Here is a 12,787-nt window from a genome sequence, read left to right as displayed (position 1 = left end):
TTGAGTACTTTATAGGACAAACTATCCTTAAAACTAATATCCAACACCCCCAAGGTTTTGTTCATTCCTAATAGATCCATACTTTTTGAAAAAAAAAGTTTGAAATTTTGAAAAGAAATATTATTAAACTCTTGAAAATTTTAATTAAAATCTCAAAACAAGCTGTGGGGATTGGCTTTGTTTCAAGGACTGGATGGGGCAAGTACTTTGGGCGAGCACTGGCAAGCAGGAAATTGTGACGAAAGCAGCTTGATATTTCATTTATTGAAATAGTTCCTTAATCCAAAAAGTCAAGAGTGGAGGATGAAAGCTTATTCTGGGGGAGAACCTTCCCCCTTTTTCTCCCATATATAAAACCTTTCCTCCGTGTTGACTGACCCATTCAATCCCATCGTGGCCGCTATATATACACAACTATCTTCTCCCTTGTCGTTCCCATCACTTTACTACAAAAATGTTAAACCGGTACTTAAGCACAGGCAAGAGCTGGTACAAGCATTTCCAGTACGAGGACGGCAGAGACAAGCCTGGCGATGTCCGTAACATTATGTTAGTAGTTGCTACCCTCATAGCTTCCGTTACTTTCCAAGCTGGTGTCAACCCTCCTGGCGGTGTATGGCAAGATAACGACAACGGACACCATGCCGGCAGAGCCATTTATGCATCTCAGTCAGCAGCTTACTATGTTTTCTTGATTTACAATACCTTCGCTCTCTCTGCTTCCATACTTGTCATCATGTATCTCACTCATAGATTCCCTTTCCATTTTGAAATTATTATTGCCACCGTTTCCATGATCGTCACTTACGGTTCGGCGATTTTCGCCATTACTCCCGACGAATCGGTCAGGTTCCCGTACGTCATAGCGGCAGCTTCCGTGCCTTTTTTACGGCGGTGTTTGATTCAGCTCTTCAACATCGTCTTCAAAAAGGAGTAACTATTGTACATCAGATCGTATGTAAGAGGCATATGTTGTTACAGAACATAATCTTTAACATTGGGTTGCCTAAGTTTTGTTTAGTCAGTGGCTGTAACATTATTCCAGCTTAGCTATCTGTCTTTTTCTTTGGGTTTTGTTTAAAGTATTGGTAAAAGGGTGTTAAGTGAGAACTAACCTCCTTTTGGTATTATTAAACTTTCAACCTAATCCCCCACATGGATTAGTTTTAACTTTAATTCCTTTCATCAGACCATAACTAAACCAAAAGTAGTACCCAATTACCCTAGGTGGCTTCAATTAATTGCTAATGTCTCCTTTTGACAAATAGTTATATCAAAATTAGGTTTGATATATGGACCAATAGTATGTCAAGGAATAGTAAAATTACCTCAAATAATCTTATGTCAAGGAACTTTGCATCAACTATGACTTGATTGAGTTTGGACTTGCAACACACTACAACCTTTAAGAATGTAAAGATGAACCCCAAGCAATCCAAAGGAATCTTGCTTTCATCCACCCTAACCACGAAATTTGCGTCATACAAACTTTATTCCAAAGAAATAGGTTTTTAGCTCCAAGCCCTCCTTCAGCCTTGGAATGACATATCCAGTCCAAACTCACTTTTGCTTCCTTTGCTGAACCTTTCCAAAGAAAATGTTTTACTTTCTTAATAACCTTGGTAGGAAGAAACATAACCCTACACCGAGAATTTTGAATACTAAGGATAACCAACTGCAAAAGTTGAAGTCTGGCAGCAAACAAAAGACTGTTAAAGTTGTGATTTTCTCTACTAGCCCTTATGGACCAAAAAATATTATAAAAGAAGTCAAAGAACATTACTAATGGCAGCAATAGACTCAGTTGTTCCCTTTGTAAAAACCAACAAATCATCAGCAAAACACAGATGTGTTAGTTAAAGCTTTCGACATCTAGATAATACTGAAAAACTTTGTGCTCCCAGGGTAGTACATTCATTATAATAAGGAAAAGGTAAAGAAATAAAGAGACCTTGCCTAATACCCTTTTCCCTAGAAAAATCTTCTATCAAACCACCGTTAATAGTTACTAAATCCACTGACAGTACACATCGAAAAACCCCAACACCTTTAAAACTTGAAAAATAAAGTCCCAATTAACAGTTAAAAGCCTTCCTAATATCCACCTTAATAGCTTCTCTCGAAGATAAATGTTTCCTCTCTTAACCATTAATGCAAGAAGTACATTATCAACTAAATTCTACTCTCCATAAATGCACTTTAGTTTACATTTATGATAAAAGGCAGACAGACTTTCATTCCATTGGTAATTATCTTTATAATGCACTATAAAGAGTTGAATAGTAAGAAATAAGTCTAAAATCAGTACCTTGAGAAGCACAGTAGAATTGAAAGATCCCAGCAGATTTCTAATATCAAAAAATATATATTGCACTAAAACTTGGCATTATAGACATCACTCCCTGGAGCTTTATTCCATCCATTGAGAGTAATGCTAGAAACCTGATTTCATGCATGGTAAGCTTATGACACAAAAGTGAAGGAGACCCATTTTTAATATTAGATATGGGCAAATGCTGTGGTCTTGCTCGAGACCAGTTGGGCTAAGTTATGCGGTTGCTGAGGTAAGGCCCCAATATTATTAGGGTGAACGACTATGGGCTAGTTAGGCTAACTAACATGAAAATGGGTATGTTTTGGTTCCATGATCCACATTTCAGCCAACCTTACCCCAAACCAATTGAGAAAAATCTTGCAACTTTTACATGTTGATCCATCTAAAAATTTCTTTTGGAACTTTAACAAATAGCATTCAGTTTCAAAGTTATATAACATACATCATCATATCATTAAATTATTATTATTTATACAATATTAAAGGATAGGGGATAATAATAACACGATTTAAATTTGTGTCAAACGAGTATAAGTATACGATCATTGCTCCATTCAAACGAAGATATTATTAAAATATTTTAAACCTATCTTTTGACAGTCACATGAAACTTTTGTCATATCTAACAATGACAGACAAATATTTGGCAGCCTAATAGCTCAACCTGTAGTGTACGGCCAATACAAAACATTATTAGCAGCTGCCACACTTCTTTTGTATATATATAATATATATATTTGAATCCATCTTGAGGACCATCATAGTTGTTGCAGCTGGTTGCACATGTTCCTTGTCTCATGTCCCTTCCAAAATGAATAAATGACAAGTGCCAAATACACCACATTGTCATCCTCTACCTAGTATTTGTAGCCACACCAATACAGCACTGTCCCTACCCTAATGCTGTCCAGTCATGCACAATGCCACCTTCCAATAAAGGTTTTTTACGAGAATCTTAGCTTGGTTGAAGATATTAAAAGCAACATTTCAATATTAAAAGTTAAATTGTATTTTATTTTTATATTAAAAGTTGAGTAAATTAATGATACACGTAACGTATCATGTGTACTTAATTTATATTGACATATAAGAACAAATTTTAATAATATAAATAGATAAATTTTTAACAAAATGATTAATTTATTTTTTATCTAATATACAGAGATTAATATAACATAAAGGAACAAGTACTTCCATATTAGTTTTATCCCAAAAGTAGCAGTTAACATGAATGAAAAAGGAAACTTCCATATGAGAATCCAAGTCCAAGATGTTGAAGTTGATCAAGTAGTATAATGAGATTATTATAAGATGTAATTTACAGCTATATAGGAATTTCCCCAGCACTAAAAAGAATAAAAAAAAAATGATGAAGCAAAAGAAATTGGAGAAATTGATTGATAATGACACTTTTTGATATATAGCCCAGACAGACTGTAAAGAAGAAACTCCCATCTGTACATTACATAAACAATTTGAGATCCAAAAACCCAAAAAAGGAAACCACAATACAAACAAAATGATAAAAGAAGAGAAAGAAAGAGAGGCCAACATGTGGGTTTTTAGTGCACAGGTGATGCATAAATTGCTTATAACAAAGTCACTATCTCTACATCTACCTCTACAAAGGCTGTCCTTAAACAGCTAATTGTTGTTGATTTTGATGAGAGGATTCTTCTTCATTGAAACATAAGTGGACTTTTAATGACCTATCAAGACTTAATGATGATTCTGCAATACTTGGTGGTGGTTGCAACATGATCTCTCTTTGTAGGTAAGTGAAGTAAGTGTAAAAAGTATTGGGGGCTACATTTAAATGAAAACCCAACCCAAATAAAAAATCCATTTCAAGGTAATTCATTTCTATTGTGCTGATTCCTCCAACTTTTGCATAGTAAGCATTGTTATAATATCTGAAATATCAATTTTTTTTCCAAATCAGTAAACACAGCAAATAGATAGGTTGAAAGAATAATTAAACAATGACACGTGACATACCATATTTTACCTTATGCTAAAGTGGATAAAATATTTTAGGAGAAAAATTAATTTACTTTTTGATCTAACATACAAAGACTAATTTTCTCGTTTTTTGAATAAATAAAATAAAACTCTTAATATTGTTATACCTTTAACATATCACAATGAAAACCAGGATTCACCTGCCTGCACTTAGTTTGAATTTCTGGGAATTTTAATGGATTTACAGTTCCAATAAAAGCAAACCAAAAAACTTAAGGAAAACTCAAAATCGAAGAACTTACATATCATCCATGAACTTGGCAGCAACCATGACACTTGTAATAAGCAGGCGATGAACATTGAATGAATTGATGGGCAAAGTGGGTTTTTTTTTAGCAAACCGATCAAGGTAAATGTATGCAACGATAAAACAGGAAGGGCTACAATTTGCATACTTATAAATCCTGTCCAAATAACTTTGAATTGAGATAGTTGGTCGAGTTAGACCATGAAAGACTGAAACTTTCTGAGGCTGGAACCGGCAGTTTACATCGTTGGACTCAGCTACTTTTTGGAGAAGACAAGACAAGTATGTTATGAGATTTGGCATCAGACTTGGGTTCTCTAACTCTGCCATAGCTGAAAATTTTGGACCAAAAGGATTGAATGTTAGAAAACAGGAGAGTGGTCGTTAAAGGGTAGGTATTTTAAATGAAAAGGGTAGCCTTAGGAATTTTATAATTAAGACATGGATGTCCCCATCCTCCATTTGGTGGAGGGTTTCTAAGGTCTTTTGTGTTTTGGGGTTATAATGATTGTAATAATCAAAATTTCAAAAACTCAACTTGTACAAGAGGGAACAAAAATTAAAAGTTATACTGTTAAAATAGTCACTTCTATTTGACTCAGGTTACATTTTAGTCACGTTATTGTGTTATAACATTTTAAGTAATGTTAACGATGTAACGGTAAATTGATGTGATACTTTAAATAATCATTTCAAATGAAAATTTTAGCTTGTCGAATCGTCATTTAGAAAATTTTTGAATAGTTCAATAACCATTTTGTAATTTTTTAAAATTGAATGACTAAAATGTAAATTTAATCATAATTTAGTGATCTTAGGTGTAATTTACATTTTTTTTTCAGTAATTAATTTGTAGCTATACCCCATCATGTGAGTACATGTGGGAAATAAATTGTTTTTGATTGTCCTTTTTAAAAAAAATTAAGATCCTTTGCATATCTTGTAGAAAACTACATAAATTGATAGCTAACATGCATTTTTATTTTGTTTGGTCCATAAAGCTACATATGCTACTTTTCTTTTCTTTTTTTTAGGTTAAAGATTCCAATGTTTTGGGCTGTATTTAAGTTATGTTTGGCAACTAGACTTAAATTAGGGATCTTGCATTTATTTTTGTCTTTAAAATTCAACCACATATAATAACATTTAACATGAACAAGACCCATTGTCATGTAATCAGTCAAAATCATGTTTCCATGAATTTTCATTGAGTACACTTAGTTTTTCGCTGAATATAAAATTATTGAGTATTTTCGTGAGTCTTCTCTTTAAGGAGTTTAATTTCTCTATTTATATGATAAAGTTCTTGGATGTGGCGTCGTAGGTAAATCTCTATATACATAAACACATACCCTATTTTAAGATTAACATATGTTCTTTAAGTATGGATTCGCTTGCATGATGATGCATGCCCACCACGTGTGAACTCATGTAAACGAACTATGCAAGCTATCACTACTCAAATAAAAAGGATCGGATCGATTCTAGTTGATGACAAAAGAAAATGATATGATATCCAATTTGCCCCCAAAATCTTCTGAAATAGCAGTACAAATACGTACATTTCTAACTTCATCCTAGGTACAAGCATGCCCCACTAATATTATTACATTCATTTTAACAGTCAATAAGACAGTGCCAAGCTGGAAGCATGTTATGGTTAGAAGAAAATCATGTCTGGTTAAGTAAACTCCCACATTCTAGAGCTTTTAATTCATACAATTGGACTAACAGTACTAGAAAAAGGGTGTCTTGTGGTCTTGTCTTTTTAAAAAAACCCATGTGCTTTCCATGTGAGACCTTTTTTCCCCTTTATTCTCCATATACATATTTGCGACCCACACATATAATTGGTACCACAAAACAACATAAATCTAATCTTCATATTCTTGGTTAAATTATATTATTAATGTATGTAGTTTGCAAAAGTTATAAATTTAGATGAATTTTATTTGTTATATTTTAAAATTTTAAAATTTCAATCCTCACCAAATTGTTACTATTAATTTATTAAGTTATGTTATTTTTAAAATCTGACATGCTAAATACATTATCATATGTGTAATAACATGTCAACTTGTTATTTTCATATAACACTCACTAAAAGTCTAGTTAATAGATTAATAACTATTATTTGTGTCAAGACTAAAATTTTAAAATTTTAAAAATATAGAGATATAGAATTATCCAATTGGATAATATATACCAAATCTACAAATTGTATGCGTAGTACAGAATATGGTGCTCATGGATCAGGTCCGGCCTAAACATGATATTAACATACTTTATACTTGTTCAAGCTCGACCCAACTTGAAATATGGGCTTAAAATTTTACCCAAACCCATTTATATTTGCAAAACACTAATCCAAACCCATTTTAGGCCCACCCATATAATTTTTAGTTTTTTTAAATATGAATATTATATTATTTTAATATTTAATAATTTTATAGATTTTTATTTATTGAAAATTTTATATAGTCATTTTAATATTATTTTAATGTTTGTATTATATATTTAGTATATGTTTATTTTTCTAATGTGTTTTAAATTACATAATTTAAAATATTATAAACTTAAAAATGGGTCGAACCAGACTTGGGCTTTGAATGTTCAAGCCTGAGCCTGACCCATATTTTAAACTGATCTAATTTTTTTTACCAAAACCCATTTTTTGAGCCTAATACTTTTTTCCAAATCTTCCCAAATTTTAGACGAATAATCCGGATCATAAACAAGTCTAGTACAGAAGTAATATTTGAGTTTAAACAAACAGATTTAACTTCTAGTGTTTAGATCAAAATTATAAATTTGAAAATTTGAAAAGGTGAAGGGAGTAAAATTGATTGGACTAATAGCATAATATAATATTTATTATAATAAAAATAGAAAGAGAAATAAGGTGAGACCCCATGTTATCGGATCGTCCTTAATGCATGGCACGACAATGGGTGTGCTGTAATGTGACCTTTTCTTTCTTTCTTTCGTTCACACTGCAAGATTTTAATAAATATGGGCATAGATGAGAAGCCGAAGTGTATATTATCCATAAAAAATGGATATGGGTGTTGCACATGCTATAGGCCTATAGGGTCTGGCCTGGGGGTTTAAGGAATCTCTTAAAAAAGGAATATTATTATCACCGACGGCTTGTATTTGTGTTTCTGTTGTTTCTTCTATGGCAAATTTGGTTACGTCTCATTAATTAAGCAAAGAAAAAGATGAATAATTTTATTTAAGATTAAAAAATATATTTAAAAACCCTAAAAACTTTTTTTTTAAGCCGTTTGTTTTTTCTCTTTTGTTTTGCTTAGCGGCGGTGTTAGCTTTTGGGTTGGTTATCGCCCGCCTTTTTCCTCACCCATCAACCCTTTTTTTTCTTCTTCTTCTCATTCACTACACACGTTTTTTCTTTTTTCAGTTTGCATATCTATTTTGTGAGTATCTTTGTTATCTTCATAAGTTGCGATGGACAGATGACGGTGTCTGTTGTCTACTAAAACTCTACCGACCAGCAGTAATTTTTCTTGGAAAGTGGGTGACTTTTCATCAACTTTTTAATTTGTTTCTGGTTTGAGCATATTTCAGAATAATAAATGATTTCACATGTCAATTTAGACCCGTGTCGTCTTAAGTTTTATACCTTTTTTTGTTTATTTTTCTATTCTTTAATAAGTTTTCAGTTTTAGAAGTTTGTCTGTTCTTGTAACACATTTTTTAGTCTTGCTTATGTATGTAATTTTAGTTTTACAAGTGATTTTAGCGATGATTTTGTTAACATCCTCTCTAGTTTGGTGAATGCTCGATTCTTTCGTCGATTTTTGCTCGCCGCTTTGGACCATCCGGAGCTAATTTTATTATCATATTAAGTGCTTGCAATCACTCCAGATATGTCGTGCTTGAGTTGTGACAAAGTCAATTGTCAATGTATTATAATGTTTTATTGAAATTGAAGTTAAAGCTTTTGTTGTGTTGATGGAGTTTGTCCTTCACCATCTACGACTAATATTTGCTATTTTTTCCTCTTTAAATTGTATGATACCATTCATTGAATGAATTAATAAATTTACGTTTCAAAAAAATAATACTTATTTCATTAATGATGTGATTAATTGAGGGTACTGACTTGTCGGCTTGAAAAGGAAAGATGGAGCAAAGCAATGAGAGAATAGTCAATGTAAAAGAGAAAGCACAACTAGTTATTGACCATTAATAATAAGTAAACCATACTTAAAAATAAAAATTTTTAACTAAAATGTAGCCTCATAATTATTGATTTTTGTTAACATTAATTTCATCATAAGTTCTTATCATATCTGTTAATTTTAATATAATATCTAGAACTACCTATAGCCCTCTTCCTAACCCTTAAATTAGAGGATAATGGGCTTCAGTGTACTCAAGCTCATGTTCTCCTATACTGATAATATTACCTATACCAATTGAAATAAAACTCATCCGACAATTATAAAATTCTAATTTTACTTGTGATGTGCTCCAATGCTTTCCCATCAACTGTTTAGTGTACCTTGCCAAGCATATCCATTTACAAAGTCCTGAGATTCAAATGTTTCACCTTTGAATTTGGGCCTAATAGCCCATTTAAAAAATCCATAGTGCAAGAAAATTAAAACAACCCATCTACCCTAACCCCAAAAAAAAATATTTAATAGCTTTACAAGCATAAATTCAGTAAAAGTATTGTAAAAACTTTTATATTAAGAATTGAATTGTTTTTTAACTCAAAAAATGGTAAGTTAGATTATATATGTCAAATCTAAGAGCAAATCAATTCTTCTGCTACAACTTTCATCTATTTTTACTTTTAAAAATTAGTCCATCTATATCAAAATAAAATACATGTGATATGTCACGTGTAATATACATGATTATTCCATCAGCTATATCAATTTTAGCATTAAAAAGATGAAAAGTCTAACATATATAGACTAATTTATCATTATTTGAATAAAAATGTTTACCTCCTAATACAAAAACATTTTCTACCTTAATTTCCATTAACATACATTCAATTCTCTTCATTTGTTTACCCATATAGATGGGTGGATAAGTACGAAAGCAATATTTACAACTACGAAGTGCATTATACCATATATCGAGAATATATATATATATATATATATATATATATATATATACACACGTCAAGGAGAGATATACTAAAATATTATAGACCAAAGGATCTACTCTTGTCTTCAAGTGGATTAATAATAAAAGACACAATGTCCATGTAAGCTACGGATGTCCTTAAATGATCACTATTTGGATAAAGCTGTAGGAAGATAATATTACAACATATACATATGTTCATTATATTTACTATTTGGGTTTTTTTGAAAACATTCCAAATTTAGAAAGATGTAAAACATTCATGCTCAGATGAATTAGAATCATCACTGGGAGTGTGGTTATGTCTACCTTCGTAAGTTGTTATCACCATTCGACAATCCTCCGACAGTCGCTCCACTCTCTTCTTCACTCTACAATTATTGTGCGTACAACGATAATAACTTCTGCCCACCAACTCAAACAAGAAACCTAATGTAAGAGATTCATAATATGGAATAGATTCTAATGAAAGATTATATATATAAGAAAAGATTATATGGAACTGAGATTCTATATAATCCTTGTCCCTTCCTAATTCAAGAATAAAAAATCAAGAGGAAAAATTTTATTTGTCATTTTCCTATTGAAAAGAGATAAGGATGACATGGAATTATAGTTTCATACAATTCATTCTCCACGAAAGAGTAGGTAGTTATCACCGTTCAATAGTGATTGCATGAATCAATTATGGGGTTATATTCTTATTTTGATGACACATTTTTTGGGGTTAAAGTATGAAAGTATCAAATTAATTTTTTTATTATTAAATGGATCAATTTAGTCTCTGTATTATTAAAAAGAATAAAATAAATCTCTAAATTATAATAAAGTCTAAATTAGCCCATTTATTATAATTTTTTAATACAATAAATGTTAATTCTATTCTTATTTGATTCTTTTAATAATACTGGAGGTAGGTATAATAGATTTACATTCACCCATTTTCTAGCATCTTCAAAACTACTTGAAGATGCATCTAAACAGTACTGTTTAATTCTAGCCCTAGAATATCTATGATTCATTTAATTGAAGTAATAACATAAAATCATCTCACTATTCTATTACCACACTAAAAACTTGTGTAAATTTACAAGTTGTGAGATGTTTATAGGAGAACGATGCATAAACTCTCTAAACCTGCAATATAATGGTTATTAAAGAAACCCTCCATTCATGCATTTTGGTGTATAACCAAGGTTACTTAAACTAGATTAATAAATAGGGAAGTGCAGTAAACGAGGGTTACCCCATGCTGCCATGCACAGTGACAAGGAAATTAAGAAGAAGAAAAAAAAGAAAGTACCTAGGATGAAGGCTATTTTTCACAACCTTCTGCCCATATTTTCTCCACTTATAACCATCGTCTAGCACATCAACATCGCTTCTGGTTTGGAAGCAAAACCTTGGTTCTCTAAGCTTTCTCCTTACCTTCAATTTGCTCTTTTCCGAGGCTGAGCTCCTCCACCTGCCAAGGTTCCAAACCTACTTAACATTTTTCTGTGAAAAAATCCCAGTAATGTAACTACAAAAGTAAGATCTATATGGACTGACATGCATGCGGACTCGGGTATCAATGCATATCAAGACTTTTCTCAGACCAAACACTAACTTCTCCATGCCCACTAATATATATATATATATATATATATGCCTCTGCTGTACGAAAAGTACTCCATTAGCAAGCTGGAGTCACCCTCTTCCATGTAAGGGCTTATTTATCTCCCATAGATTCTGGAAAAATATCTACTTTTCTCAGACCAATTAATATGCAAACATGTGTATAAGGGCAGATCAGATTTCCTTGGATTCTTAGGTCTTGAAAAGAACCTATAGACAAGCGTGCATATCTATCTATGTTTTGGTGGGAATTTCTATCAGTAAGTACTTAAAGAGATAAAAGAATACAGACCATGAGTTGTTTCCATCATTAGCTTTACTAGGACAGTTGTTCTCATCGTTTGCAGCTTTGGGATCTTCAGTATTTACTACCTGAAAAAAACATACAAAGATAAGCAAAACCCCCAGTTGCTTCATCATTTGCATCGTTAAAACCTAACTTACCTGGTTGTTGTTATGCGTGGTGAAGCCCATGGCAGTGGAATTGGTGGTGGTGGTGGTAGTATTAAGAGGCTGAGATATTTGATGATGATGAGAAGAGTGTGCAAGAGCCAATAAACTCAAAACCTGGTTTTCTTCAAACTGTACAAACCCCATTTCGTTGATAGGTTGTGGAGTTGAGAAAGAAACTTGTAGCTCATAATTATGGACTCCTCCCCGTTCTCCTTCCATTTCTCTTTTGAAACCCCCAAACAAAATACCGGAAGCTCTCCTTCAAATCCTTCTTCTCCTTTTTCACTTTACACACACATATATATATGAATAGTTGCAGCTTGGTAGGTCCTAATAGTGTTCATGGATATGTGCTCCACACATTCCACCAGACGGGGGCGCAGTATATATATTGAGGTCAACTAGTAAACGGTGTAAGATGGAATACTTTGTCCTGCAAATTATTCCCTTCTCATCTTGTTGAGCGTGCACAAGACTTCCACTGCAATTGCTCTTTCTCTCTCTCTCTCTCTCTTGCATGCACAGTATGATCAAATTGTTCTAAAGGAAAAAAAATCAAATAGTAGACTAGGAGACTCTTTAAGTCTTATTTACCGGTAAATATATATATATATAGTTTTTTTAAATGATGTAATTTTGTTATTGATAAAAGTATTATGTAGGCTTAAGTATTAAGAGTCGATTATATTTTGCTTCATTTATTAAAAAATAGGTAAATTAAATCAAATAGTAAATTGATTATTTCTTTAAAAATTTCATCCATTTGTATTGTTAAAAATTATTATGACATAGTTGACAAAATAATCAAACAATGATATATGGCGTGTCATGTGTATTTCATGCTGGCATACATAAACTAATTTTTAACGGTAGAAATGGCTTGAATTTTTAATAGAAAGATCAGTTTGCTCTTTTATCTAACACTCAGTGATTAATTTATCCATTTTTTTAATAGAATGAGCAAAATGTAATTTAACTTTCTG

General features: G+C 32.0%; 3 protein-coding genes across 4 annotated transcripts; 1 reads left to right on the top strand and 2 right to left on the bottom strand.

Moving 5' to 3' along the window:
* Nucleotides 1–202: 202 nt before the first annotated feature.
* Nucleotides 203–1,135, top strand: LOC108477529 (uncharacterized). The gene has a single exon (XM_017780070.2). The coding sequence runs from the start codon at nt 455–457 to the stop codon at nt 935–937; it is 483 nt and encodes a 160-aa protein (XP_017635559.1). The 5' UTR covers nt 203–454; the 3' UTR covers nt 938–1,135.
* A 1,745-nt stretch (nt 1,136–2,880) lies between these two features.
* Nucleotides 2,881–5,095, bottom strand: LOC108478499 (cyclin-U4-1-like). Of its 2 annotated transcripts, none has more exons than XR_008276109.1 (2): nt 4,600–4,724; nt 2,881–3,262 (listed from the first exon to the last, which is right to left on the bottom strand). XR_008276109.1 is itself a non-coding variant. In XM_017780958.2 (2 exons), the coding sequence occupies exons 1-2, from the start codon at nt 4,932–4,934 to the stop codon at nt 3,972–3,974; spliced, it is 612 nt and encodes a 203-aa protein (XP_017636447.1). In that variant the 5' UTR covers nt 4,935–5,095; the 3' UTR covers nt 3,729–3,971. The 2 variants fall into 2 exon arrangements, 1 of the variants encoding a protein (XP_017636447.1); XM_017780958.2 differs by lacking the exon at nt 2,881–3,262 and adding an exon at nt 3,729–4,248 and having other exon boundaries at nt 4,600–5,095.
* A 4,697-nt stretch (nt 5,096–9,792) lies between these two features.
* Nucleotides 9,793–12,379, bottom strand: LOC108478982 (probable WRKY transcription factor 12). The gene is made up of 4 exons (XM_017781429.2): nt 11,796–12,379; nt 11,644–11,723; nt 11,038–11,199; nt 9,793–10,138 (listed from the first exon to the last, which is right to left on the bottom strand). Exons 1-4 carry the CDS (start codon nt 12,021–12,023, stop codon nt 9,976–9,978), a joined length of 633 nt encoding a protein of 210 aa, XP_017636918.1. The 5' UTR covers nt 12,024–12,379; the 3' UTR covers nt 9,793–9,975.
* Nucleotides 12,380–12,787: the final 408 nt, after the last annotated feature.

The sequence above is a fragment of the Gossypium arboreum genome, chromosome 12, assembly GCF_025698485.1.
Source record: "Gossypium arboreum isolate Shixiya-1 chromosome 12, ASM2569848v2, whole genome shotgun sequence".
In the NCBI taxonomy this organism is placed as follows: Eukaryota; Viridiplantae; Streptophyta; class Magnoliopsida; order Malvales; family Malvaceae; genus Gossypium; species Gossypium arboreum.
The sequence above is the reverse complement of the archived record's forward strand: the minus strand, read 5'-3'. Positions and strand labels throughout refer to the sequence as shown.

Coding starts and splice junctions, on each gene's coding strand:
- LOC108477529 (XM_017780070.2), top strand. CDS start 455: ATGTTAAACCGGTACTTAAGCACAGGCAAGAGCTGGTACAAGCATTTC.
- LOC108478499 (XM_017780958.2), bottom strand. CDS start 4,934: ATGGCAGAGTTAGAGAACCCAAGTCTGATGCCAAATCTCATAACATAC. Junction 4,249..4,599: donor GCCAAGTTCATGGATGATAT/GTAAGTTCTTCG, acceptor TTGATATTTCAG/ATATTATAACAATGCTTACT.
- LOC108478982 (XM_017781429.2), bottom strand. CDS start 12,023: ATGGAAGGAGAACGGGGAGGAGTCCATAATTATGAGCTACAAGTTTCT. Junction 11,724..11,795: donor CCACGCATAACAACAACCAG/GTAAGTTAGGTT, acceptor TGTTTTTTTCAG/GTAGTAAATACTGAAGATCC. Junction 11,200..11,643: donor AATGATGGAAACAACTCATG/GTCTGTATTCTT, acceptor GAACCTTGGCAG/GTGGAGGAGCTCAGCCTCGG.